The sequence below is a fragment of the Truncatella angustata genome (genome assembly GCF_020726525.1).
Source record: "Truncatella angustata strain MPI-SDFR-AT-0073 chromosome Unknown BKA67scaffold_8, whole genome shotgun sequence".
NCBI classification, from domain to species: Eukaryota; Fungi; Ascomycota; class Sordariomycetes; order Amphisphaeriales; family Sporocadaceae; genus Truncatella; species Truncatella angustata.
This window is the reverse complement of record NW_025763388.1, coordinates 2,066,402-2,093,162: the sequence shown is the minus strand read 5'-3', so window position 1 is coordinate 2,093,162 and position 26,761 is coordinate 2,066,402. Positions and strand designations below refer to the sequence as shown.

Here is a 26,761-nt window from a genome sequence, read left to right as displayed (position 1 = left end):
GCGCCGAGCGGTTGGCCCCCTGAGCAACAAGTTGTTGCCATAAAATGCCATAACTGGTAACATTGCGACTATGCTAGAACAAAACAGCCTACTACTACTACTTCTTCTTCCTCTTATTTTTCTCTCCCCCTCTCAAGTGCTCTCCCAAGCCAGGGTCAGCGTGACCGAGTGCGTGCTGCCGGTGTAGACCTTGCCCTGGACGGAGCCGCTGGGGGTGGAGTCGGAGGAGAAGGCGGTGCTGCCGCTGGCGGCCAGGTTGCTGCCGCTGGCGGTGAAGACGGTGGCGGTGACGCCGGACCCGCAGGTGAACAGGCCGCTCGACAGGCCGCAGTTGCCCTTGGAAGACGTCAGCGTGAACCCGCTGCCCGACGCCGTCGCCGTGTACGTCGCGCAGCTGCCCGTCGTGTACCAGGTCCCCGCCGAGATCAGGCACCCGTTCTGCGCCCCGCCCGACACCACGTTCAGGTACCCGGTGCCCGAGAAGGGCGTCCCGTCGTCGCCGCCGCCGCCTCCGTCGTCTCCGCCGCTCTTGGGGAGGTATCTTTGTTGGGGGGAGGGGCATGTCAGCAGAGGGAATCTCCTTCGCAACGGACACATCCACCAGAAGGGGGACGAGAGTCGGGGTTGACTTACTTGATACCAGTCGAGGGGCAAGTGGACGTGCTCAGCGTCGCGACCGGGATGTAAGTGCCGGACTGCACGCTGCCCTTGACGTTGTAAAAGTACCAGACCTCGCTGAGCTCGCTGCTGCTGCAGCCGAGATAGACGCTGGCGCCGTGGTTCTTGGTGAGGGCGGCCTGGATGGCGCTGAGGGTGTAGGTCTGGGTGGAGCTCGGGGTGATGCCGGCGGCGCTGAGCCAGGTGTAGGTGGGCAGGGTCTTGAAGAGGGCGACGACCTTTGTGAAGAAGTCGAAGGCCTCCTGGCCCTTGGTGTACGACGTGTAGCAGCTCGGGTCCAGCGTCGAGATGCACGTCCCGTGCTTGCTCCACTCGTGCTCCCAGAAGGTCTCGGGCGTGCCGCTGTTGGACACCCACATGGTCTGCATGTACGACAGCAGGTCCGTGGCGCCGAACGAAGTCAGGATCCCCGTGATGTCTGTGTACGCGCGCGACGAGTCGCAGTTGGACTCGTATGTCGCGTCGCAGTTGTCAGGCTGTGCAGCAGGGGTGGAGAATGTCAGCCTTCGCGCCCCCCTCATCATATATCATGGCGAGATTTGACAAATGCCAAGCGGTGTTAAACATACCCAGAGACCGTGGATGGTCCAGCTGTCGTCCGGACCCGTCACGGGGTCGGTATCCCAGAACTGCGTCTGCAGCAGCGCGCCGCCGGGCGCGTTGAAGCAGCACAGGTTCGTCTGCACCGTGGTGTTGTGGCACGACTGCTGCGAGGTGGACGGGCAGGTCGTCGAGGCAAACTCGTTGAACAGGCTGCGGTAGGCTGGCATTTCGCCCAGCGGGCCCGCGAGGGCGCCAGCTGCGAAGAGAGCCGTCAGTGCTGACAGCATGGTTGACGATGTAGGATGCGCCGATGTCACAGCAGTAAGGAAGCTGTGGGACTATAAACCCCAAAAGCCAAGAACGGCGCCCCATTATGTACTTGTATCGCCTCTTGGAGGTAACATCTCAGGTGCCACACACGTGGGCCGCCGGTACCGCGATAGTCATTTTTTGGTTCTTGGAAAAGATCAGGGACTATCGCAAGTGGCCTTCCGTAATGGTGACCGACCTTCCGTCTGGAGTCTACGGTCCAATCCACTGGCAGGTGATTGAGCTCTGGTATACTATTCGAGGAGACGCGGGCATTGATGCTAATAATGGATCCGCTCATTGGGATCTGCTAGAGGGTCTCAACCTAAGACGGGCTGACGGCCAACCAGAGGTGCGACGGCGCGGTCGATCATGCCCAATAGGGAATGTGAATAGGGTTGCGGGGACCATTGAACGGGTGCTTTCGCCAGGGGCTAGGAAGCTTAATACTGTGGAGACAAAGTGCCGGGTGTAAGGGGGGTCGGGTCTCGGGGATAGAGGCTCATGGTTCGGAGGTGGCCGTTGAAGAAGACGATAATCACGATTATATGTCAGGGGAGAAGTGTGGAGTTGGCCGGATGGTAGCCTGTCTCACTCCTGATTGTTGGGATATTAATGGAAATATCCTGTTCGCTCCCACCTCGCTTCAAGAGGTTGCATGTGAGCTGAACTGCTCAGAGGCCGCGCTAACATGAGCAGATAGGAAGCGAGGAGGACGGAAAACTTCTTTTGCAGCGCCTGTCCCAATAGACACTCATGCCGGTTCTCCGTTGTCGGCCGGATCTATTATAGTTTCATTGTCTCTTGTACCAGGGGGAAACATATATTGGCAACCTCTCTGCTTCATACCTAGCTCATTGCAGCTGTAGCTTCTGGCCCACCTCTGCGTCATAGTCTCTAGTCATTCAGTGGTACGACATGAACGCCGAGGTAATTTCCTAACAAATTGCAGGAGATGACTTGCACCACGTGTGTACTATTTTGCTTTTATTATACTCCGAGTACTTGCCACTGCTTGTGTGAAGATTCCCTGACCACAGAAGCGCCGTCCCGTGTGCGGAAAAGCAGCGCCAGTCATTGGGCATCTTTGGGGACCTCTAATAAGCAACCATACACGGATATGGCGCAAATGCTTTTCTCCTAACGTAGTTCACCGTCGTGTGTGTGCCTGAGGCTCGCCTTAACTTTTCCCAACCGCTTGGTGTGCTACAGGGGCTGTGAATGGTGCAAGTGTAGACATGGATCGGCACGAGCAGGGCAACCGACAAGGTTTATGGTCTAGACTAGAACAAGACTATAGTCCTTTCAGGGGATGGCCGTGCAGCTGATAGCACTGGAACCAAAAGCTACGGCGCTGAGACAGACGTGTCGCTCTCATTGGCTATATAGCCACTTGAACGAGTCCCCATCCATCATGGACGGTCCAGCTTGAATAGAACTGCGCTTGACACCGGGTGACATTATGGCTCGTCAGGCCCCACGGACACATTGGAGCCTAAGCTGGGCGCGGCGCATTCGTATGTGTTCAGGAACGATCATGATCTGAATGCTGATGTCTGCATTTATCATTCCAGTCTGCTATCTCGAAATCATGCAATCGGGTTGGGTATGGTATGCAACAAAACATATCTCCAGCCAAAGGAAAACGCCGCGGCTCAACTAAATATGGATGGAGCCATCCCCACGAATCAAGGGCGGATCGTCGAGATAGTATCGGAAGTTACTCCGTAGATACCTTCTATAACATAACGAAGCAAGCCCTTTTTAAGAGAGTTGGTCCCAATCTTTCTTGGTGGCTGCTCTTCCACCCCTCTCTAATCTCCTCCCGCCAGTCAGTGGTGGCAGCAGCAGCAGCAGCAGCAGCTTCACCACCACTCCCTCCTATTTGGAACTTTACAGTGCCCATCTGAGACCGTCTACTGCATCTTGACATAGTTGCTTGGGAATATACCATGTCTCGTTCCGATCATGCCAGTCCACCAGTCGGTTTCGTTGTCCGTCTTCTTCAGTATCGTGATGACCTCTCCCTTTCTGAAGGTGAGATCACCGGGGGTATCGCTCTCGAAGGTGTACGCGGCAACAGCCTGGTTCTTGGTGAGATTCTGCTTGGCAGCAAAGTTGGGCTTGGGGGCTGCCGGCCGTCCTGGCCCAGCCCTCTTCTCTGTCGCAATTCCCCCTGCTCCTCCAGGCGATGGTGACTGCTGGTCCCAGGAGCTGGAAGGTGGTGCCTGCCACGTAGAGGCACGCTGGGGAGCGGCATAGTTGTCCTGTTGTGCGCCACCGTAGTTGTTGTCGCCGCCATACACCGAGCTGTTGTACAAATCATCGTCTGCGGTTGCCGTGGCCACGGAACCACCACGCTTGAAACCGGGGCCGTTCAAGATACCCATCAACGGGCCGCTCTCCGGAGGAGGCTGAATGCTGCCGCTCAGGAGCTGCATAGCAGTGAACCTCTGACCATAGAGCTTCTCGTTGGCATCCTTGCGTTCTATTATGGCGGAGCCCTCAAGCGAGACTCCGGCGAACAGTCCCTTGGTCTTGCTGTAGCTGAAAATACCTGCCACACTCTTGAGGGAGGCAGCACCGGCGGCTTCTGCGTTTCGACCGACCGGTCCTGCTGCGATGGAGACGTTACCGCCCAGAGTGATGGATCCTGCTTGCGCGAAGGTCTTGACGGCGTTTCTGTCGTTGAGGATGAAGACGAAGTCGGTGATCTCGAAACCGATCTGGCCACCGAAGCCTGCGCCTCCGGTCATGATGGCTGTTGGGGCCGACCAATTGCCATTGTCCAGACGTGCGACCACCAGGCCGGAACCGAATCGAGCGGAGCCTAGGAAACCGGCTTTGATGACTGTGAGAATGGCAAGGCCCTGCGCGCCCGGGGGTGTTAGGCAAGACTATTCGCCACGTCGTTTGGGCACGAGATGGCAGTTGCGCTCGTCAAGTGGGACTCACCTTGGCGTTTTGTAGAATCTCGGGAGGGATGACTTTGTCTGGTGACAGAGCCTGCCGGGGATCGATGAAGGATTGCAGAATCTTGCCGCACTTCTTACATTCGGCTGGAGACAGAAACACCAAGTCAGCTTCATGGTTTGTGCTCGCGCAGTATGTTTTTGCGGCGTCGGTGATTTCAGGCTCGGTCTCACGGCACGCGGCACGCAGCACGCAGGCAGCGGGGCACAGGTAGCTGGAGCTCTGGGAGGCCTGCGGTGGTGGGATGACTTACACGCCAAAGACGACGGGAGAGGGTTGTTGAGACCCATGGCGACTGCGTTGCGGCTCTCGTGCGATCGAGCAAACGGAACCGTGAGAGTATTGTCGCTCGGAAATGAGAGAAGACGAATAAGAGGGTTATGCTCAGGAATGAAATGTAGGCAGGTTGAATTAGATGTGCAATACTAAAAAAGCTGGCTGGCGACGTATGTGATGTTGCGGTAGTCTAGCGACAGTTAATTCGGTGCTACGCCGTATTGAAAGGTGGGGTGTATCGCCAAGTTGGAATCGCGGCTGCGGGGCTGAGCACATGGATGATCAACCGATCTTTCCGAGCATGCTTGTACTGGACCTTTGACGACGGCGAAAGCGAGGAGGGGCTTTTGATGGAAGAAATGTAGCTTTTATTTTATTTCATTTCCTGATTTGTTGTTGTTGAGACAACGTGTCTACTGTCATGGGGACACACGAATGATGGCAGTCTTGCGCGTCTACGGTACACCCGAGACTTATGCTATGGGGGACTCTGGTTGAAGGACTGGCACTATCCAAAGCGCAGCGCAGGTGGCGTAGTAAGTGCGTCAACAAGCTTGCTTCCCTCATGTACGGATCCGTGCACCCCAGCTTGTCAGGGTTTACGCTTCTGAAGAGAACCCACGCTGCCACGGTGAGCTGGCAGCTGGATGCTTTGATTGATTGCTGACATCTGAACCAAAAAGGCTGGAGAGGCATCTCCACTCCAATCCGCCCAGTCCCCCCCACAAAACCCCTTGTGGCTAGTGAACGGGCCCCCTGAGCCACAGACGCCACAACCAGCGAGCCAGCCTGCGTCATGGGGCGTCCCCCCAAAGCCCCCTTATTGTTTTGTTTCGCTCCTCGGACTCCGGGCATGATGTACACGGCCGAACCTGGCAAGGAAACCAATGTAGTACGCCAGCCATCCTGTTCGCATTCGAAAAAACCGACAACCCCCGCGATATCTATCGACATCCTCTCCCGCAGCCGTAGCGGGCACACACAGCAAGCAAGTCAAACCTCCGGAGTTAAGCAGTAGACTAGTCTAGGCTACTCACTTACCTACCCGCAACCTTGAGACCGAGGGCCAAAGCGCTACCCGGAGAGAGGGAGAGGCCTGCAGTAGATCCAGACTCACCGAGCCGAAGCCGCTCTTTCTTCCTCTTGATAGTCGCTTCCCGACACAAACTCACCCAATTCACACATCGCAGCCCTATTTATCGCCAGAGCAGACGACAGTAGGAAGGAGCAAGAAGAAGACGACGGACACGCATCATATTCAGCAAAACCCAGCCATGTCGGAAGCCTACGAGCGCGAGCGCCAGAACAACGCGCGCCTGGAGGAGCTCTCGGCCAAGGTCTCGTCCCTGCGCGGAGTGACGGTGGACATCTACGACAATGCGCGGGCGCACGATGTCATTGAGAACACTGTATGTCTCTTCTTCTTTTCTTGTCTGGGCCTTGCTCTTCAGAACCCACACACACACACACACACACACACATACATACACATACGCACCCCCCTCTCTTTGTTTCGTCTCTCTGTGTGCTCTGTTTGCTGATCACTGCCCATGCGCGATTCCAGTCCGACACGTTCTCGTCCATGTCAACCCAGCTCAAGGGCTCCGCGGGGCGACTAGGTCGCATGGCGGCCTCGGGCAACAAGATCGCCATCCTCAAGCTGTCGGCCATCATCGTCGGCGCCATCTTGGTCTTGTACTACGTCTATAAGCTCTTCTTCCGCGGGTCGGCATGAGGCCACGACGTCGACATATATCGCATCAACGTGTAGGCATACTATACTACCGTGTAGTAATCATGGGGTGGCAATATCCACAGTCGCGGCGATTGCCCCCGGTACCGAATGCCAGTATCTTAGAAAACAGGCCGATTGGGACGGACTTTGGTTTGTTGAGGAGCAAGTAGGGTAGGTCTAAAGGGGAGTGGGAAAGAAAAAGGGGCGGGGAAAGGGAGATGGGCCTCGATACCGCTAGATTGTGGAAGACTATATCGTGGAAGGTCGGACGGCAATAATGGATCACTCTGAAGCATAGCATCGGCGTTTATGGATAGGCGCACCAATTTGATTTCAGCTGTTTGCTTGCACGATATATGGGACAACATAGCCCGCCTTTCAAGGGGGTCAGTACATTTCTTGTTCTCGTTCTGAGATGCTCTATTATCATTTTGGCCAGCCGTATGTCGTCAACTCAATAAATGCCCCGTGTCTGAACTCCAGAATCTAGACTAGTAACCCCAAGGATGGCCTCCGAAGGCCACCTTGTACAGCTACTGCCAGACATTCGAAAATAGATCATCGTTGCCAAAGCCGCTTCCTTGCTTGGTCGTGCTCGTGTTGGTATTCGCCGGAGTCGCGCTGCTTGCCCACCCGCCGAACTCCTCATCGGCTGCGACCTTGGGCGGTGCCGGTGCCGGCGCCGGTGCCATGCTGAAGCTAGACTGGGCACTAAAGCCACTTTGGCCCGGGACGATGGGAGTGTTGGCAAAAGAACCCCCGGTGCTTCCTCCCCAGCCGCCACCGAAGTCCGCACCGCCAAAAGCAGACGGCTTGTTGGCTTCGGGGCTCTTTTGTGCAGGTGCTGCCGGAGCGGCCGGCTCGCCCCAAGCGTTCCCCCACACGTCGGCACCGCCAAAGCCCGAAGTGTTCACAGAGGCTGCAGGTGCGGGAGCCTGTTGTGCAGGCTTGGGCTGCGAAAGATTGAATACCGACGAGTCGACGGGCGCAGGGGCCGCCTTGGGGGGTGCGGCGGCAGGTTGGGGAACCGGCGCAGGACTGGACAGGTCGAACAAATCGCCCATGGACGACGATGATGGCTGCGCAGGCGTGGCTGGCGCTGCGGGAGCGCCCCAATCTCCGAAGCCATCGAACGAGCTAGTTGCGGAGGGCTTTTGCTGCTGCTGGGGAGCTGCAGGCCTCGCCGGCTTGGTGTCGAAAAAGCTACCTCCGCTGAGGTTCGAGAACGTAGAGGAGCTTTGAGGTTGGGGCGTAGATTTGTTGCTTGGAAAGCCTCCGAGCCCAGCAAAGGCATCCTTAGGTGGGCTCTTGGGAGTAGGGCTCGAGAGGTTTCCGAAACTGAGACCTGCAAAGGCGTCGTTCAGTCCACCACCAGCTGACGGCTTTGATTGATGTCCATAGGTGGGCGACTGCATAGACGGCGATGTCATGCCCCCGAAGCTGCCGAAGGAAGCCGTCGACTGGTGCCCTTGCGGTGGTTGAGGTCGGGGTGCAGAAGCATATAAAGACAGAATAGACTGTTTCAGATCCGGGCGAGACTGACCACCATTGCCGGCTGCTGTGCCGGTCGTGCTGGCAGGCCGAGGCGGGGCTGCGGGCGCATCACTTAGAAAGTCCAAGCCGAATAGGGAGTCCTTAGCAGCTGTTGCCTTGGGCGGTGCGGGAGCAGCCCGTGGGGGCACTTGTTGAGCAGACGAGGGCCCGGCGGTGCTAGCTCTGGGAGGCAGGTCGTCACCGCCTATGAGATCTCCCTGGGGTGCTGGAGCTCTTCGAGGGGCAGACGACTGGCCGACGGATTGCTTGCGAAGTGACTCCTTGCGCTCAATATTCTGCTTCTCCTTGACGATGCTCAGGGGTATGTCGTCATCGCCATCGACATCGAGAGTGGCAGGATCTGGCTTGGGGCCGTCCATGACCCAGCGCTTGAGTTCATATTTTGTCCTGATGAAGTTCTCGATCTTGGCTTCCGAGGGCACGTGGCCAGGTGCGAGTTTCGCTTCCCAGTATTTGTTGGCGCGGGCGTTTCCCCAGCTCAAGATGCTCTGTAGTTGCTCGTCGGTCCACGAGTCGAGGTCGACGGATTTGACCCGAGAAATGTGTGTTCCCATGGATCGATGGATGCCGGAGCAGCGAATGCAGACGAAGATGCCCAGGTTCCAGCTCGCCCATCTTGGATCTGTTGCGCAGCAGGGGAAATTAGTACCATCGAGGGGTTGTGGGTTGTTGGAGCGATGCCTTGCTTCGCCATGGGTTGGTTTGGCCTGACGTACGCTTATTCTTCTTGCAGTCAGAACACACTTTGTTGGGTTCCAGCTTGAGGAGACTCTTCAATGTGGCCTGGTTCTGTGCCGCTCTCTCAGCGGCCGGATTCGGAGGCGGCCGTCGAGACATGGAGGAGCAGTCGGTGGTGTTATTTTTTGTGATTGGATCGAATGAGATGAGTAGGAAAAGGGGGTGCGCAGAGAGCTGCGATACGCTCTGGGTTGTCAAGCGGCAATGGACGTGTGAAGGCGATGTGATGTGCAGACTAGGTCGCTGGTGTGACGAGATCGAGTGCTGCGCTGCTGCATACGTAACCAAAAAGCGGAAGCAAAAGCAAAAGCAGTTCGCTTCAGTTTGAGGCTTCCGTTTTCGAAACTGATTCACCTCAAAAGCCAGAGCCCAAGCCCAAGCCAAAGCCCCAAATTGCCCCACCCGATCTACCCCCCGCTGCTCCAATTTTAATACCTAGACTAACCTAGACTAGGTAAAGGCTACCTTGCCTTTGGAACCTTGGAGATTATAGGTGTCACGAACGACTGCGAACCCACTGTAGTGTTCTCAGGTGTGTAGCCCACAACACATGCTTGTTCTTCTTTATATTCCTCGGTAAAAAGGGAAAGATATTCCCCCTCTAATGATATTGAAAATAAACTAGCGTATAACGGTAAGTAGCTTTATGTTAAGTTTGATGAACACTTGAAAATTGTCTTTCATTAAACTTTTGCTATCTTAATTTACATATTAAACTATATAATCAATAAATTTTGACAAGATTATCACATACGACCATAGCTCTTAGAAAACTCGGCATCCCGTCCGCTCTGCCCTAGATAAACTGAGAAGCGCCGGATTAGTACTCAGGTGGGTGACCACTGGGGAATCCCTGGTGTTGTATGTCTTTTTAGACTATTCTCAATGTCAATTCTTTTTTCTTCCCTCAAGGATTTGCTTATCTATACCTCGCTATAATGTAGTTGTTTGTATTACAATACGACCATAGCCCCCCAGGTCGTAGCGCCGGCGCCAAAAGTGGGATGGTGTTCCACTTTTCCCGGCCACTGATTTCACGTTCCGCACGACCGTTCTGCCCTCCGTCAATGACCCATCCATCAATTCCCCGTCTCTGGACCGGCCAGCATCTCGAGCGATGCCTATTCTTCTAGCCTCTAGTCCGCGCTGAAATAAATCGAGGGCCTGAGTCTGATTTGGTGGCCACGTTCTTCGATGTCGGTCTGATATGTGTAGATAAAATCGATCTAAGCATTTCTAAGAGATCGTCTCAAGCGAACTCTTCTCAAAGCGTTGGCACAGCACTGAGTCACTCGAAGAACCCTGGAGACTATAAGTACCATTGATTTTATGCTTATATTACCAGTAATGCGATCTTAATATTATCCGAGGTGAAGTTTACGATCCGCATCCGACTTCGCTGCTTGATTAAGTAACACATATAGCCGTCGTCTACTTTATAGGCAGGCTATGGAAGTCTTTCGGGTGTCCTAACCAGCCCATGCGGCACAAATTCTGTGACGGTTAAAGAATGCGTCGGCGCCGAAGGTTTCAGGTCGGGCGTCTACACAGTCGCGTTTGGTCGAAGATGGCAAGCGCATGTCATCGGTTTTACGATAGCCGATGCCTTACACAGTCCTGTACAGCATGCATCAATACTAAGTAAAGGACGAATCAAAACTTCTCATTACATGAAGCAGAGCACAAAGCCATAAGAATCTGCCTTTTGCTACCTGCACGATTTAGCTTAATAAGATCCGCATCCTCGCAGCATAGACTTGGAAAATCTCCATCTCCACGCCCTTACACTGCCGCACGGCAACTCTCAACCAGAAGACGTGATGGAAGCAGAGGCACCGCCCAGTGTCGTCGACCCGACAGATACTAGTTCAGAGTCTGGATTAGGCGATGATATACCTCATCCCGTCCCAACTACTCCCCTGCCTACCCCTCACCGTCAAAAGATCTTGTTTGACTGCTCTCAAGGCGAACACGACGAGATCTGGTACAAGTTCAAGCGCTTCGAGATTCTGTCTCTGCTCAACTTGTACCACTATCGACATGAGCTGTTAAGGAACAGAGACAAAGAAGCCTTGCTGACCTCAGGACTACCAAGATAGGAAATCAGGGCGCTTTCATCGTTGATTTTCTCAGCCACGCAAGTCGTTTCTTGGACTTCTTTGCTGTTCGGGGTTCTTGCAAATGCCACCACAGATCTTTGTTTTGGGAAAGGGTGTACTGATGCATCTCCCCGTCCCTTTTCCTCATGCCAGTTCTAGAGGCTCCGCGTTGGGGAACGTCGACCACTTCGCAAAAGCATTCGGTCTGAAACGGGGAGCGGTATTCCACGTGCTCGAACTCGTTCCGTGGCATAGCTCGCAAATGTTATTCTAGCCCTGTCCGAGACCGCGCCTGAATCTGTTGCTATACCTCGTCCCATGAGGCATCCTCCATGCCACATTCATTCAAGAAAGTGCCGAGACGGGCTTCGACGAAGTGGGAAGGGTTAGAATTGGAGCCAAGTCACTCTGCTACACGATCAGCTGGACTGCGGAGGTCTGGTGACTCCGGGGTCGCCCGAGGTAAACCTGAAGGCAATGCCTGAGCATTGTACCATACGTTTTCCAGTCCAGGTCACGACATATCTTCCTTAATACTCCGGAACCAAACTGTCACCCAGACACAGTATGCCTCAATGCCGATCTGGCAATTAATGCTGCCTAGCTGTAGTATTCTCCAGTCTCTAGGCTTTTCAATACAATATTATAGTTGCATCACTCTTGCGACATGTTAAACATGCAATAAGTTAGCTTTTTCTAAGACTTCTCGTAGGATGCCCTCGTTTTTAATGTCTAGAAATCGCTGAAGATTGCTCCGAGTCCGTAATGTTAAAGGATGAGCCGGAATTAACACTCGTATTTGGAGCTTGAGAGTCTTTGATAGGTTTCCTCCGCCTCTTCGTCCTTCCATGGTTACTGAGCACAGTGGCCCAGGTTGTTCATGCTAGAGTGTCGATGGTTGCTCTAGATCTGTTTTTCTTCAGACGCGAGGCAGTATTGCAGATATTTTGCTGTTGTTACACCCGTATTTGCCAGATACGCGGACGCTTGCTTAATCGCGAGAGGGAGATAGACCAGACGTATCAAAAGGTCGCTCGTGGCTTCGGCGTCGTTATATTATCGCTTTTTCAGGACACTTTGTAACAACTCTAACGCCTCCAACTCCTTTATTTCGCCGATAGTGAATGTATTCTTCGGCGAAGCACCAAGTCTTACCGTAGCTTTGTAATACGTATCCTAAATAGTATAGAGCCTTTACGGCTAAAAGGTACGTGGTCTTATAAGCCACCGTTGTCTTATAGGCCAATGTCGTCAATATTGTTAATAATCAAAAGCCAATAAGTAGTACACTTCTCGAGGGCTATTCTTACTAACGCTTTCATATCAGTTTTGTCGTCTTCGATGCCGGGCGCGCCAAGTGCTTGACCGATTTCTCTATAGGCATCTTCCAAGGTTGCCAGAGTAACAGCGGGAACCCATAAAATAGAGCAGTCCGGACCTGTTCACGAACACAATAGGCTGCTTCGAGGGCGATCTGTGTCTTACAACGCCTCCGAGCCCTTCTAGCACCATTCTCTGACAGTTCTTCTTCCTCGCGCTAGGCAGGACCTTTCCGACGAGCTCTGAGAGAACGCTCTCTCTTCCAACAAAGCCTTCGTTCTGCCCAAACGGAAGTATTAAATTAAATTAGATTCCCGATCTAATACTAAAAGTAAAAAAGAAAAGGGAATTGGCCAGCAAAGAGTTTGATGTATAATAAGAGATCCCATGAATCTACCTTGCTGAGGCAGGCAAGGAGGCAGGTTTGAGATACCCGAGGCGCCTGTTCGCTCGTCGACTCTTTTTAGTAGCCGCACCATTGCGTTTGACTTGCCCTCCCCGTATATAAAGGATAGGAACACATCGAAGATCCCGAGAAGACAACATGCCCCGTCCTCTTCTTTTGTCGTCTGGCAGCTATGGGCCCAGTCTAAGCGTTCATGGGTAGGAAATTGACGAAGAGCGGTCCCGCGCAGTGTAGCCGTGTTGATTTTAGTGATGCTCTGGATCTCACCATACAGAGGCTCTCGGTCGCCGAAATAGTCATTTTCAACCGAGAGGAATCTGACCGACAAGGGCGCGAGGAGCTCTTGGAGCGTCCATCCGCGGGTAAACCACCGGCTGTGTTCAAGCTGGATTTGCCATAGACTCTTCTCCGGGCTAGGTCTTCCCGAAACATCTAAGAGATAAACGTAACAGTGCACGGCGTTTCTATGCCATCGGAACATGGAGTTAATAGACTCCGTCAGCGCTGCCGAGCTTGTCCTGTCGATTCAACAGGTGTCCACCCAAAAGTAGTCAAGTCCATCACGCCTCGCCTGTCGTCCGCAGAATAGAATCTTTTCGTACCCAGACTTCTTTTTGCCCTTCCGACACTGGACATATTGAAACGTGACCTCTCCGTTATTTGGCCCACAGGTATGTGATAAGATGGCGTAGTTAGAGATGTCACGGTTCAGATCGTTGGTAAGGGTTAGCTCACCGTCGTCGTCAAGCTGGAGGAGGCGCATCGTCAGCGCGGGGGAAGTCCGTTACTGGTCCCTGGCTTGAATGCAACTAAAATAATCTGATCGATGGATCGTTAGGTTCTAGGGGCGAACCTAGCGATTCACTTCAAATAGTGCGCTTGATTGACGCAAAGATTATCGATCATGCATCTGGCAAGATGAATGTTGATCCATGGCGACGTGAACAGGCATGCGGCTGACCTCAGCCTTACAGTCGACGAACCCCGTTGTAACAGACCCTTCTACAACTAATCAAAGCAAGCAGCCTCCTTCGATAAATATGAAGATGATGGTATGCTGCTATCAGTACTAAATTGAGAAGAATGATAGGTGATTTGAAAAATTCAGTTCAAAAGAAACTGCGATTAGCAACTTCTACAATCTAGTGTCTTGTATTCCGTCTCAGAGTAGAAGATTGGTCCTTCAAGCTAACCTAACCTTAGAGGCTTCTGTACCATCAGAATGGGGGTAATCTACACTATGATTAACCTGGTTTATACTGCCCTATTCAACCCAACCAAACTACTTAAGAGCTTCCAGCCTCATTCCATTTGCCTACTATGATCCACTCATCAAAATCTAGCATCGTGGCACAAGGATCTAGTGTTGTTTAATTCTATAGCTTACGCACTAAGACGAAAGATTCAAGCAAGGAACTGCACAGGTTGCTTGGCCGGAAGTGGTTGTATCCGAGGCCGATTTACCATATTTGAGACGATATCACGCCATAACTTGATAGTAAAACGGAAATGCCTGAGAGTGCATACATAACCTTGAATGGCATGGAGCATCAGCGCTTATGCTGCAGCAGTGTAGAAAGTTGGTCCACTTTAACATCGAGACATCTTCAATCCTCCTTAGCCGATGGACGTAGCAGAATACGGCAACAAGCATGCAGCAAGTTTCTGCAATCACTTTGACTCTGGGCCTTGGAGTGAGTTGGGTATCCGAGTTCCGTATCCATTTGCTGCTGAGTTAAGACGTGTACAATGATCTGATAGCTTAAGGGCACACAACACCACTTCCTGATGAAGTTCGGCTGGTTGGGTAGGTTCTAATAGCCTATCTTTTCTCAGCTTCTACTTAGACTAGCAGACTTGTTCAACTGCATAGTCCTTGGACAGCTTTGATCATCATATTAGCACCTCAGAGTCCGTTAAAAATCGTTCATGAAGCGGTCTGGATCTCACTGATTAACGACCCGTCCCGCATGCCCAAACTATTGTTGATACTATGGTAGCAACAACCGCGGCCAGGAAAGCCGCAACAGGCATGAATGTGCCTAACATCGCCATACTAGTCAACGTAGCAAATATTCCACCAGCCGGAGTGAAGCCGCCATACATGCATGACTGAAATGCAGCGGCGATAGTAGCTATTTGTGAAATGATATGTTAGTAGGGTAATGCAGCTCTACTAGAGCTCATGCTCACTCACCAGCGCCAACGCCAACTGGACCAAATCCCAAAGCCATGAAGATACTGCAGATAACTGTAAAGGTGATAGCCCAGGCTAGTATGACTGCTAGTACGTCTTCCAGAGGTAAGTTAGCTCAGTCAAATTTTATACGATATTTTTTATGAGAAACCTACGAGGTTGAGCCAGCCAGTGAGAAAAGAGTGTCCACTGGGAAAGGAACCATTCAATAATCGCAACATAATGATCAACCAGACTCGGAAGGTACAACAGTGAGAATCGATCCTCAAGAATTTGTATCGTAGCCATGATGTTTGTGAAAGTCGGAAGTAATGTAGGCTTCGAAGCAAACCATTACAAACGGACTTGTGGCATGATATATGTGAAAAGGGCGAGCAAGACACAAGCGGGAAACCTGGCAAGAGTCTGCAGCATATCCCAACCTTTTGATATTGCCAAAGAGCCAATGAGATAGTCACACCGACCGCTAATTTAATATTTTTCTATCCTTACTGGCCATCCCTCGATACTCGTCTCGTTGCAAAAGCAAATGGTGCATAAAAATAAATGCACCTCTGGCTGATGCGGGGTTGGTGTGGCAAGAGAGGCACGGGGCATCTCGCATAGCATCAAAGAGTTGGCCATCAACTCAACAGCTATGCAAGTCCTCAAGAATTGGTGCAAATTCTTTGTCATGGAACAATTTTACCACATCTTCGTGGCCGTAAAGAGTAGTTCTGGACAACCATGTTTGGCCATCTTCAGTTTTTGCGGTCGACGGTCATTGAAACAATCTATCTCTTAGGGACCAATCTTACAATGGCTGCAATCGACGTATCTGAGCCGACATCCAGAGCCCCAATGAAGAATTTGTGTAAGAGCTGTCCACATGTGGCCACCGCCCTTACGTCGTTGATTCTGAGCAGGCTCTACACCGAGATACTGTAGCCTTATCGAAAATTACTTCCTTTCTTGTCAGGTCGCAGCTTTTCGTTTTATACACAGGGCATACCGGTGATTGGCCTGATGGGCCGGCGAGGATGTCGTCTAATAAGACGAGCGCTTGGGCTAATAGGTATTGCTACCCATTCTGTGTCCCGAGCTGAGTGTCGAGTGATACAACACACTATCAAGCTGTACGTAGAATCATCACATTTATGCCACAACTTTTTTTTCTTTTTTTTCTCTTTTTGTTTCATGTCTTGGGTTGCTCTCCACCCCGTACAAGTCGTACATAGTAAAAAGTATTAGTAGGAAGTGGGATGGAACTCAAAACCTCGTGACTTCCTCTCTTCTGCTGTAAGCAGCACTAAATGCTGCGTTATACTACCTGAAGCTTGCCATTTTCCGACAAAGGCACTGTTTATTGGCTTATTATCGACAGATTCTAGCAGCGTTATCTTCTCATAAGGCTATCTGCGGAATTCTGCGTAGGATATGCAAGCCACGGTCATATCGGTCGTCTGCAGCCTGCACTTTGGCCGCATTACGAGCCAAGATGAGACAAAAAGAGCTTGGGGTAGTGATAGCACAGCTCTTAGAGCCTCATACGAATATATATGTGCACTTCTAACGAATGGAAAATGATTTCCACTACACCAAGTCGCCTTGGCATCATTTGCCATGGACTCAACGCCATGTAAAAGCCTAGTCACTGGCAGTCATCGCTCGCTCGGGTTGGGGGCTTTACTGAAAACTCTACAGTGCACAGTTATTACGTAGGAGAACGGAAGTGGACGGGATTCGACGCAGATCGCAAAGCGCAAGGGTGCATGCAATGCACCCTTGCGATGGGACTCGCTAGCAGTAATTGTGCCTGTGATTATTCCATGTCCTTCTCCCATACTTTAAATTAGTTAGGCAGAAGCATAATAACCATGCATCTTTTATGTGACAGTAATTACACTTGGTAAGCAGAATTGGGGCTAACGAGGCTCTCACAGCAATTCAGCGTGATCCAGTCCTGTAATCACCGCGCCAAGACCAAGATCCAAGCAAGGGACTACATTAGCTTGCTCCAAGCTGTGAGCCCCGCAGCCTCCGTTCTTCTGTCCTTAGGATATAATGGATCAGGTTTGTGACAAGTCATTTAGTCGGAAGCGGTCGTATCCGGGCCATGCCACTCCATAATTTGATAATAGCAAGCATCGTCGCGCTAACGCTATAGTGGAAGGCTAGACTAGGGCATTTCGATATTTATATAGCTTTTGTTTTTACTTACCTTAGTTACTAAACGCGGTAAAGATAATGTAAAGTACGTAATAAGTTTCCTGATATGTTCTATTTTAAAATTAATTAATTAAGTTAATAATTTTATTTATTTTTATATTTTATATTTAAAATTAACGTAATATTATTTATAATATATTTTTGTAACGACCTGGCCAAGGCTACAAGCCTCACGATAAGCTCGCAGGCTCTTTTATGGACTGATCAATAGATGAAGAGTGAAGAGGATGAGTTCGACAAAAAAAAAAAAATCATTAATTAGCGACAACGAGTCATTCTCGTTATCATTGAATACGTCGGTGCAAATCCAACGATTAACCGTACCAAAAGTGTAAAAGCATGAGAAAGAAAACTATCTAAAAGGCCTTTCTCTCAGGCCTTACATTGATCACGTCGAGAACAACTCCCACAAAGGTCGACATGATCCACTTGGCCTTTCAGTTGCGATAGTACAGCCAACACTCACTACTTCAATATATAAGTGTATACATTAAATAAAGGGTTAAATACTCTATATAACACCAAATAGAATCTTGTAACACTACCTATGCCTTCTCTTTTCCAGATAGCTCAAGGTACTGGCTAGCAACATTAACCACTATGTCTTCGTAGGTATTGTAATTGGACCCCAAGTCAAGCTCGTTTTTATAAGCGTCCCAGCATGAAGGTACAGTTGGTTGATCGCCCTGGGTGAATATGCCATCGGCTACGGCCTTGGGGAAATGCTTCTCTACGAAGTTCCAGGCATCGTTGAATTGATGTGCAGTTGTGACGCCGATATCCTTAACGACATCCTCCTTTAACGCCAGCACATGGGCTTTGGCGACATCCGACACATCGGCTACACCCGAAGTCAGTGGCCAACTTGCAGACTGGCCTGTAATGACTGCTAGCAGAATCATGTTTGTTCCTGCGCTGAGGTCTTGAACGTTGAGAGCTCTGTCATCCCGCCCGAGGACAATTCCAGGGAAGATGTTCACCACAGCGAAGGACGGTTGTTTTTCTTTGACAAATCTGTCAGTCAGGTTCAGGGCCGCGACCTTCCCTGCGCCATATGCAGGGAGAGCGGAATCGAAAGGGCCCGGCAGGTCGGGCACTCGCGATTCGGCGGTAACCTGCTTGGTGGGATCAGGCGGAAAGGTGTTGGCGAAGGACGAAGACGTGATGACGACTTTCTTTACCGTGGGGGCGTTGAGGGCTGACTGAAGAATGGTGCTTACACCTTTGATGGTCGGCTCATAGATCTCAGTCTGGGGGTCTAAGAAGGGCAACGGGAGAGGCGAAGCCTGGTGAATGATATAGCTGATTCCTTTGAGGGCCTCATCATAAGCGCCCTCGCGGCAGATATCAGGAATCTCAACGAAAGAGAGCTTGTCGTGCCCGCCCAAGGCCAATACCTTTGGGTGCGAGGAAATGGCCTTGGATTTTTCAATGGAGCGTACGGCGGCTCGGACAGTGTAGCCTTCTTGAAGTGCGGTGGTGAGGACGTTGAAGCCGATGAAACCGGTCACACCAGTGATGAGAAGATTCGGAGACGACATGTCGAGTTAGATAGTGGGAAGCAATCTGGCACGGATCTGGGTGTGGAGGGACATAAATTTGAGTTTAAAAGGCAAATCAGTTCTGAAGTGAGGGGCTGGATCCCGACAAGCATTTGTGGTGACAGTCCACAATGGCGTGGCTGCTTCGATGTAACAGCACAGCTTCAGGTTACACGCAGCACAACCAAAGTAACTTGTACCTGACCATCTCCATGGAGACATACAGGCTCTGGTGCATTGACGAGGGAGATGCGGCACATGGTGACTAGAGTGAAAAAAAAAAAGTGGCCAGTTGATTATAAATTCAATCAAGGTTTATTCTTTAAGTGTATATCAAGTAAAACTTATTTATTATTCAGATCTGAGTAGATCATAGACTAAATATAAGGTGCCGGCCCTAAATTAGATCGGCAATCGAAGCGGACAGCTCTCCAAACATGGTGAGACGTCAGAGCAACTGTCTGGAGTTAGGCTGCCCGTATGGTGCAGTGGTTAGTTAGGTGCGCCTGGCAGTGCTCTTGTTGCTACGGTGGGCGACGAGTGCAAGCGGGTTCGAATCCCGCTACGGTCCGCTTAACCCGGCTCGTGCTAGTCGTTAACAGGCGCCATGTTTCTGACAACTATAAGCACGGTCCGTTAGCCGAGGATTCTCTAAGTATCTCAAGGGATATAGCGCAAAGGCTTGAAGAGTATTGCAACTAGACGCTAGCGCAAATGAAGAGCGACAGATAGAGGGCCTCGGATGCAATAACCTTGTTCTCATATCCAAGATATATCATCGATTTGATGAGATCACGATGCCAAGTGTTAAGCTGAGGTGCCATGGTTCATTGAAGCGTGGAAAGGTCAGGGGAAATGATGAGGGAAGGGAGAGAAGGGCAGCGGGAATCAGGATGGACGACGCAACCACTATAGCGCTGGGCGGGTGGGCCATCTGGCGGGGCCGTCTCATCCTCCCTTCACTACTCGAACACACGCTACTATATAGCCTCCCCTTTTCATGATTCATAATTTGTAGTCTACAGGATCAGACAACGGTCTTGTTCTGGTACACTTAAGTTGACAGCGAAGCAAAGAACTGCATGCGTTAATGATAAGCCTTGCTTTGTGCGACCCGTGGACTTGCGGCTGAGTCCTTGTCCTTCCCCGCGGCTGCAGCCTGGTGCAAGACTGATCGGCGCTTATCGCAACGACGAGGCTGATGCTTGCCTTATCCCATGAACTATGGCCATCCAGCCAAACATGAATTCTTCAGCCTTAGCAATCTTCGGGTGACCTCTGTCAGACCTCGCGATGCGGCTGTTACAACGCGACGATGTAGGCAACTATAGCCTTACTTCCAACCTCGCTTCCAACGATGTTCCCCCGTACGCGATCCTTTCTCACACCTGGGGCCCGGACGAGGTAGTCTTCGCCGATCTTGCGAAGACGCCAGGTGATTGGCAACATAAATCCGGCTTCGACAAAATCAAGTTCTGCGGTGACCAGGCACGAAAACATGGGCTGCGACATTTCTGGGTGGATACTTGCTGTATCGACAAATCCGACAGCGTCGAGCTTCAGACCGCGATTAACAGCATGTTCCGATGGTACCGCGACGCGAAAGGATGTTACGTCTACTTAACCGATGTCTCTAGCCCTCGAGCCTCTAGTCAACTACAAACCGAAACGCCATGGGAGGATGCTTTTCGAATAAGTCGGTGGTTCACTCGTGGGTGGACGCTACAAGAGCTAATCGCCCCTAAGACAGTAGACTTCTACTCGAGAGAGGGGTCTTGGCTGGGAGACAAGCGAAAACTGGAGCCGTTGATTCGCGGCATTACAGGCATTCCTGCTGGTGCGCTCCGTGGTATACCTTTATCCGACTTTACGGTTGTAGAACGAGAAGCATGGGTGCGAGGCCGCCAAACGACGCACGAGGAGGACATGGCTTATTCCTTGCTTGGGATATTTGACGTTTATATGCCGCTTATTTATGGCGAGGGGCGAGAGAAGGCACAAAACCGGCTCCGAGAGGAGGCCCAGAAAGCTGTCACTGGTAAGATCCTAGTAACTGATGGATAGTGAGTTTGGAGCCTGATAAGAACAGGAACCCGTGCGAATGATTTCTCTGTTTCCTTCAGCCTGTCCGAAGTTTTCGAAGTGCCACATTTCGTCGCACGAGAGAGGGAAATTGCCGAGATGCGCAGAACCCTTAGCTCTGATGGCAGCCGTCGCGTCGTTGTCCTCCACGGTCTCGGCGGCATTGGCAAGACACAGCTTGCCGTAGCATACACGAAGCGATACCGAGATGAATACTTAGCGATATTATGGCTTAACATTAAAGATGAGGCGTCTATCCAACAGAGCTTTACTAAAGCTGCGATACAGATTCTACGACAACATCCTAATGCTAGCGGCCTAAATGCATTAGACCTACGACAAAATCACGAGGAGGTAATCGAAGCTGTTAAGGAATGGCTTAGCCTGCCGGGTAACACTAGGTGGCTTCTCGTATACGACAACTATGATAATCCTAGATTAGCTAACCGCATCGATGACACGGGAATCGACATTAATCGTTTTCTTCCCATGTCCTACCAAGGCTCGATTCTTATTACGACACGGTTATCATAAGTCGATATAGGTCATCGTATTCGAGTAATAAAGCTTGAATCGGTAAAAGATAGTCTTGGTATCTTGTCAACGACCTCAGGTCGAGATGGCTTGGACAATGGTAAGGTCCATATATATCGCTAGGCTTTACTAATTATTCCTACAGACATGGATGCTAGAGATCTTGTGGAGGAGCTTGACGGGCTTCCGCTTGCCCTTGCCACGGCTGGCGCATACTTAAGGCACGTCCCGGTAAGCCTTGGTGACTATCTTCGCCTTTACAAAATTTCATGGGCGAGACTTCATGCAAGCACTCCAAGCCTGGGGTCATACCAAGACCGCACGCTCTCTTCTACGTGGCAACTCTCATACGAGCAAATCAAGTCACAAAATTCCCTTGCCGCTAATCTGCTCCAATGGTGGGCGTATTTTGACAACGAAGACGTATGGTTCGAAATCTTCCAGTATTGTGGCGATGATGGCCCGGCGTGGATTTATAAGCTACATGATGAGCTGAATTTTAATGGCGTAATGGGCATATTGCATAATTACGGGTTCGTCGAGCCATACAACTTTACTTCAGAGCTGATCGAATCGAAGGGATATAGCATTCACGCATGCTTACACTCTTGGATAGTTCACATACTAAATCAGGGTTGGAATGGCTGCCTAAACAAGCTCGCGGTCGAGTGTATAGCATCAAAGGTGCCATCACAGGATGACGATCAGTTCTGGTTACTTCAAAGACGACTTTTAGCACATGTAATAACGTCTTGCGCCACATTTCAAGATGGAGATAATGGTTTGGATTGGGCTTTCTATAATCTGGGTCTCCTCTACGCCGACCAATGCAAGATGCAAGAGGCGGAGGAGATATACTTACGGGCGCTTCGAGGGTACGAGAATGCGTGGGGACCAGATCACACGTCGACACTCAACACGGTTAATAACCTAGGTGCACTTTACAAAGACCAAGGCAAGATGCAAGAGGCGGAAGAGATGTACTTACGGGCGCTTCGAGGGTACGAGAATGTGTGGGGACCGGATCACACGTCGACACTCAGCACGGTCAACAACTTAGGGATCCTCTACGCTAACCAAGGCAAGATGCAAGAGGCGGAGGAGATGTACTTACGGGCGCTTCGAGGGAAGGAGAATGCGTGGGGACCGGATCACACGTCGACACTCAACACGGTTAATAACCTAGGGATCTTCTACGCTAACCAAGGCAAGATGCAAGAGGCGGAGGAGATGTACTTGCGGGCGCTTCGAGGGAAGGAGAATGCGTGGGGACCGGATCACACGTCGACACTCAACACGGTTAATAACCTAGGGATCTTCTACGCTAACCAAGGCAAGATGCAAGAGGCGGAGGATATGTACTTGCGGGCGCTTCGAGGGTGCAAGAAAGCCGTCGGACCTCAACATATCGCGAGATATCGACCAGCAATCAATGCGACATGGGGTTTCGGAGCCTTGTTATGGGATCAGGGCAAGCTGGTGGAGGCGAGGACATACTATCAAGGCGCCCACGACAATCTCGAGGCAGTGCTAGGACCCCATCATCATGAGGTCCAAACACTGCACAATATTTTACTAGAATTGAATCAGAAGATCTAGGGTGAGTCGATATTAAGAAGCTAAATCACTATAGGACTTTCTAATTAATGCACGCAGATACGACAACATCACAGCAAGTTCAAAAAGTAACAATATTACCAGGCAACAGATATTTGCAGAAATAGAAGACATACGATGCGGCCTATTAGCTAGAAGGCTTTGCTGCAATCTCTCTCTCTATATAATCGATGGTTTTTGGAAGATGCAAACAAGTGATAGTTATCGTTACTGCAATTCCAATGTGCTTTTTATCGATAGTGCGGGTTACTGCAAGATGTGAACTCAGATACAATATAATCGGTGACTACTACTTGAACTGAAATTCAATCTTAATCAATCAATGGCCAGCCACTGACAGATGTGATGCGTTGGGAAGTCGGGCGACACGGCGAATCAAGTGTAATGGCCTTTTGCTAAAGTAGGCCGACGTTTGGTACTGATACTTGTGGGTACAAGGGTATCGGGCCGATTAACATAAAAGTCCAGAATCGGACCCTGTGAATTATCTTATGTGACCAAACCCGCGACACCCATTCCGCCTTTCACTGTACACTGACACCTCTACAACCCTGCGATGTATGGCTCTTGGAGGCGTGGTTTGCCCTACGAAAGGACGGTCCACACGTTAAATAACAAATAGACAAACAAACAAAGACTGTAGTAGACTCCGCAGCCTTCGCCACAGCGGGAATAACTTACATGGCGGACTGAATGCTCTCGGCTCTTATTTGTGGAGCGCTTGAAAATGATCTCGAGTATAACCGTAACTTCAAAGTAGGCCTCGTACCACTGTGCTATTGCGGCGAGCCTGTGACCTGGGAAATGCGCACGGGGTGAAAATACAGGCGATCGATGGCTATGATTGTAAACACGACATTTGCAACTATCCGCCACGGCGATAGGAACGCCGAAGTGCTTCCATTTAGTATGAGAGACCGAAAGAGATATCGAGACCAGTTGCAATGCGGTAGTTATGAATATTCCCCTAATGTGGAGGAGGGCGTAAAGTTTTGCCGGGGACTACAAACGAGCAATTGATTGGCACCGTGGGATAAAAAGCCAAAGGGCCGCTAATCATGGTGTGGTAGTATGCGACTTTACCGAGACATAGTTACAAGTGGCGTTGGATTTCATGCTGTGCAACGCGAGTTCAGCTAGGACTACGGTAAGTCCGGTTGTTATTTGGGAAGGCAAGTTTTGAGGTGATCACAGCCTGACTGCCGGCGGCGTGGCTTGGAAGTCCACTTCGTCCTGTTTGATCCTTTAATAGTCCAGGTGGGCGTTAACCTAGTTCAAGTATCACGATGCAACATTAATCCTCTAGATCTCTTATGAAGTCCAAGCAATATGTAACATCCCCACCAGGCTTTCTGATGCATCTCACAATCCGTCCTGTCCGTGGAAGAACAGCAAGTTCACCGAAAATAGTGCACTGCCTCATCTCTATGCGAATCGTATCGACCTTGGTTGCGCTTTCAATGAAGTTGCAGGTTTCGACCACCACGCCGGCTTACATCATTCGCTTACCCGCCGTCAATATTCCGAAAGATCTGTCTGCACACTATTGCTGATAAGCTTCTGCTCTTGCATCCACTCATCCTCAATACCCTGATAATCCTCGGGCCCATACGGCTGCGTTATCTCCGCGAACCAGCCTCCCTTACGATGCGGGTCGAGCCCGAGATCCCTCTGCAGCAGATCGAAGTACGGCATAGCGTCGAACGTGAAGCTCGGTCTCTTGGTTCCCCAATCCGTTGGATATCGCCACTTTCCCCAACGATTGTGCAAGACGGTTTCATACTGCAGCTTCCGGCGCACATATTCCCTTTCCCCATTACCGTCTGGTAGGACTGACGAGCTGGGATCGACGGTCAGCTTCCCCGAGAAGAAGGCGCTGATCCACAGCCCGGAGATGTGCGCCGTGATGGCGTTGCTGAAATTCGACATCATCCCCGCGAATGCGATATCGCGCGTCCGCAGAAACCGAGCCGATGCGGGGACCAGGAAACGGTGCAGCATGTAAGGCGTCAACTGCGTGTACGGCGTCACGTCGTCGGCGCTGGAGATCCCTTTCTGCTCTGTCATGGGCTTGTAGTGCGGGTTCCACACCGGCTGGCGCCTGAGGCGTGGGAACCTTTGCAGGATCTCCCGGTCAGCTGCTTCGACTAGGCTTTGCTGGTTCGCGAGGTCTTCAGGAATCGCCATGGCGTCGGTCTGCTGGTGCGGGATGCCCAGCTCGGCCGCGATGCCCTCGGGAAGAAACTTGATACCCGGCACGTGCTTCCAGCCTGTGTTCGCGACGAGGACGTCCGACGCGAGTGCCGTGCCGTCTCCAAGGTGCACCTTACCGGGACTAAGATGGTCGATCTCTCCAATGTGTACATGCACAAGATCGCTTTTTACGAGCGAAAAAATATCCTTGTCGTAATTCAGGACGCTGAAGCTGTCGCCTGTGAACATGGCCTCCGTCCACGGCTTTAGCTTGGCTGTGTCTGTGTGTCCATTGTAGTTGTTTTGCGCCATCACGTCATTCGACATGCATTTCCAGAAAAAGTCCACGATAAATCGCCCGATGGCTGTGCTGTGGAAGAAGTGCCTGATCCAACTATAGCCATCAGCTTCGCCCCAGATGCACGGGCTCAACCAGGTCAGAAGGCGTAAGTCTGCAAGGCTGGGTCAGGATATTCTGAGTCACCAATGCTGGAGGGTCGATACATACTAGCGAGCTTCTCCATCCGTAGTTTCAAAGGCGTCGCATACGGGCTGGCTATCCAACACGGGCCGTGGCCACTCGCTGTTGCCGTATGTCAGTCTTGTCAAGAGAATCTCGGATGGGCAAATGAAGGCGTGAACCGTACACCGAACAACCCAGTTCACCTTCACCCCAGCAGTAGCATATGCGTAGACAGCATCCCAGGCAAACTTGCTTGCGCCAAATACGGTCACCGCGGCGGCGGTCTTCAAGGTATCGCTATTCTGTTGGAAATGCTTCCCATGGAATATCCTGGCGCCGAATTCTTCTTGCCCATCAAAATGTGGGAGGAAGGCATCCGAAGTGAGTCCCGTCGCAATGATGAGTCGATGGGCAAACACCTTCCTCTCCTTCAGATCAGACGTCACAACACTCAAAACCCAACCGCCGTCATCCTTGTCCTGATGTTCCGCAGACAGCACTTTATGGTTCAAGTGAACGAGGTCTGCTATTCCATTATGCTCAGCATACGCCTTAAGGTAGGAATGAAGTGCTAATCCGGTGATATGCTCGCCGGGATTAACGTTGAAATCGCCGCTGTTCATAGAAAACCCGGGATACTCATAGGTTCCCAGCAAGTTATTGCTCTTCAAGTTGGGGTATAGACGTTCCTCTGCCCAAGTCCCGCCGAGAGATGACTGAGAGTCGAATATGGCCAGCGAACAGTCAGGCTGCATGTGGTGGAACTGCCGTGCGGCAGCTAGCCCGTACAATCCTATCACGCCGAATCAGCACTTCCATACTATATATTGTTCGCAAACCTCAATTCAACACTAGTAGCGGTAGCGGGTGAAGCGTAAATGGAAACATATGGGAGAGTGAAGTACCAGCACCGACAACCACGCAGTCAAAATCCTTCATGGTGTTTTAGATGACCTACTGCTGCTTGAGTGACAGTATCAAGTACCATGGTACGAGTTTGCCTCTGTAAGCAAGCCTCCTATGAGTAGAGTCCTGAGTTAGGTTAGTCTAAGTCGTTGTTCGTCCTCTAGGAGAGTGGGCTGTACCCAGTATTTGTTGGATGGATGTGCCACTCATGCACGGCACCTTTAGGTAATGTCCCAGAGTACCCAGCCAAGCCAGCCGGCCTGGAATTTTACTCAAAAGAAACCGTCTCGGCTAGGCTCAAGTATAATGTAATGCGAACATGGCGTCATCACTGGTTCCTGCCCTGCAGGCCCCACCCTGTCTGCAAGGCTAGCACTAGTCTACTCTGT

At 51.1% G+C, this 26,761-nt stretch overlaps 8 protein-coding genes and 1 non-coding gene across 9 annotated transcripts; 3 read left to right on the top strand and 6 right to left on the bottom strand.

Annotated features, from left to right (window-relative positions):
• Positions 1 to 132: 132 nt before the first annotated feature.
• On the bottom strand, positions 133 to 1,508 carry BKA67DRAFT_539788 (ribonuclease T2-like protein; the record flags this gene model as incomplete). The annotated part of the gene is made up of 3 exons (XM_046100693.1): positions 133 to 541; positions 634 to 1,040; positions 1,248 to 1,508. The coding sequence occupies 3 exons, from the start codon at positions 1,506 to 1,508 to the stop codon at positions 133 to 135; spliced, it is 1,077 nt and encodes a 358-aa protein (XP_045954469.1).
• Positions 1,509 to 3,060: 1,552 nt separating this feature from the next.
• Positions 3,061 to 4,975, bottom strand: BKA67DRAFT_401672 (DUF500 and domain-containing protein). The gene is made up of 3 exons (XM_046096698.1): positions 4,757 to 4,975; positions 4,486 to 4,589; positions 3,061 to 4,400 (listed from the first exon to the last, which is right to left on the bottom strand). Exons 1-3 carry the CDS (start codon positions 4,791 to 4,793, stop codon positions 3,447 to 3,449), a joined length of 1,095 nt encoding a protein of 364 aa, XP_045954468.1. The 5' UTR covers positions 4,794 to 4,975; the 3' UTR covers positions 3,061 to 3,446.
• A 918-nt stretch (positions 4,976 to 5,893) lies between these two features.
• On the top strand, positions 5,894 to 6,574 carry BKA67DRAFT_401683 (uncharacterized protein). The gene is made up of 2 exons (XM_046096699.1): positions 5,894 to 6,188; positions 6,344 to 6,574. Exons 1-2 carry the CDS (start codon positions 6,054 to 6,056, stop codon positions 6,512 to 6,514), a joined length of 306 nt encoding a protein of 101 aa, XP_045954467.1. The 5' UTR covers positions 5,894 to 6,053; the 3' UTR covers positions 6,515 to 6,574.
• A 473-nt stretch (positions 6,575 to 7,047) lies between these two features.
• BKA67DRAFT_662697 (uncharacterized protein) lies at positions 7,048 to 8,905 on the bottom strand (the record flags this gene model as incomplete). The annotated part of the gene is made up of 2 exons (XM_046108054.1): positions 7,048 to 8,690; positions 8,785 to 8,905. The coding sequence occupies 2 exons, from the start codon at positions 8,903 to 8,905 to the stop codon at positions 7,048 to 7,050; spliced, it is 1,764 nt and encodes a 587-aa protein (XP_045954466.1).
• Positions 8,906 to 14,434: 5,529 nt separating this feature from the next.
• BKA67DRAFT_401570 (uncharacterized protein) lies at positions 14,435 to 15,207 on the bottom strand. The gene is made up of 3 exons (XM_046096697.1): positions 14,984 to 15,207; positions 14,829 to 14,924; positions 14,435 to 14,766 (listed from the first exon to the last, which is right to left on the bottom strand). Exons 1-3 carry the CDS (start codon positions 15,114 to 15,116, stop codon positions 14,585 to 14,587), a joined length of 411 nt encoding a protein of 136 aa, XP_045954465.1. The 5' UTR covers positions 15,117 to 15,207; the 3' UTR covers positions 14,435 to 14,584.
• A 2,298-nt stretch (positions 15,208 to 17,505) lies between these two features.
• On the bottom strand, positions 17,506 to 18,909 carry BKA67DRAFT_579003 (putative cinnamoyl-CoA reductase). Its single transcript, XM_046103739.1, has one exon. The coding sequence runs from the start codon at positions 18,575 to 18,577 to the stop codon at positions 17,582 to 17,584; it is 996 nt and encodes a 331-aa protein (XP_045954464.1). The 5' UTR covers positions 18,578 to 18,909; the 3' UTR covers positions 17,506 to 17,581.
• A 142-nt stretch (positions 18,910 to 19,051) lies between these two features.
• Positions 19,052 to 19,148, top strand: BKA67DRAFT_t146. Its single transcript has one exon. It is a non-coding gene; the product is annotated as a tRNA-Ala (tRNA).
• Positions 19,149 to 19,870: 722 nt separating this feature from the next.
• BKA67DRAFT_594759 (kinesin light chain) lies at positions 19,871 to 22,743 on the top strand (the record flags this gene model as incomplete). The annotated part of the gene is made up of 5 exons (XM_046105090.1): positions 19,871 to 20,615; positions 20,667 to 21,183; positions 21,247 to 21,293; positions 21,339 to 22,458; positions 22,527 to 22,743. The coding sequence occupies 5 exons, from the start codon at positions 19,871 to 19,873 to the stop codon at positions 22,741 to 22,743; spliced, it is 2,646 nt and encodes an 881-aa protein (XP_045954463.1).
• Positions 22,744 to 24,325: 1,582 nt separating this feature from the next.
• Positions 24,326 to 26,405, bottom strand: BKA67DRAFT_662692 (uncharacterized protein; the record flags this gene model as incomplete). Its single annotated transcript, XM_046108053.1, has 4 exons — positions 24,326 to 25,455; positions 25,512 to 25,586; positions 25,651 to 26,259; positions 26,372 to 26,405. The coding sequence occupies 4 exons, from the start codon at positions 26,403 to 26,405 to the stop codon at positions 24,326 to 24,328; spliced, it is 1,848 nt and encodes a 615-aa protein (XP_045954462.1).
• Between the last annotated feature and the right edge of the window lie 356 nt (positions 26,406 to 26,761).

Excerpts from the sequence above, each read along its gene's own strand:
- BKA67DRAFT_401672 (XM_046096698.1), bottom strand. The coding sequence starts at position 4,793 with ATGGGTCTCAACAACCCTCTCCCGTCGTCTTTGGCGT. Across the intron at positions 4,590-4,756 it reads TCTCCCGTCGTCTTTGGCGT|CCGAATGTAAGAAGTGCGGC; the intron begins GTAAGTCATCCC and ends TTCTGTCTCCAG. Across the intron at positions 4,401-4,485 it reads AGATTCTACAAAACGCCAAG|GGCCTTGCCATTCTCACAGT; the intron begins GTGAGTCCCACT and ends CCGGGCGCGCAG.
- BKA67DRAFT_401683 (XM_046096699.1), top strand. The coding sequence starts at position 6,054 with ATGTCGGAAGCCTACGAGCGCGAGCGCCAGAACAACGCGCGCCTGGAG. Across the intron at positions 6,189-6,343 it reads ACGATGTCATTGAGAACACT|TCCGACACGTTCTCGTCCAT; the intron begins GTATGTCTCTTC and ends GCGCGATTCCAG.
- BKA67DRAFT_401570 (XM_046096697.1), bottom strand. The coding sequence starts at position 15,116 with ATGGCTACGATACAAATTCTTGAGGATCGATTCTCACTGTTGTACCTT. Across the intron at positions 14,925-14,983 it reads TCACTGGCTGGCTCAACCTC|ACGTACTAGCAGTCATACTA; the intron begins GTAGGTTTCTCA and ends TACCTCTGGAAG. Across the intron at positions 14,767-14,828 it reads TCCAGTTGGCGTTGGCGCTG|CTACTATCGCCGCTGCATTT; the intron begins GTGAGTGAGCAT and ends TTTCACAAATAG.
- BKA67DRAFT_579003 (XM_046103739.1), bottom strand. The coding sequence starts at position 18,577 with ATGTCGTCTCCGAATCTTCTCATCACTGGTGTGACCGGTTTCATCGGC.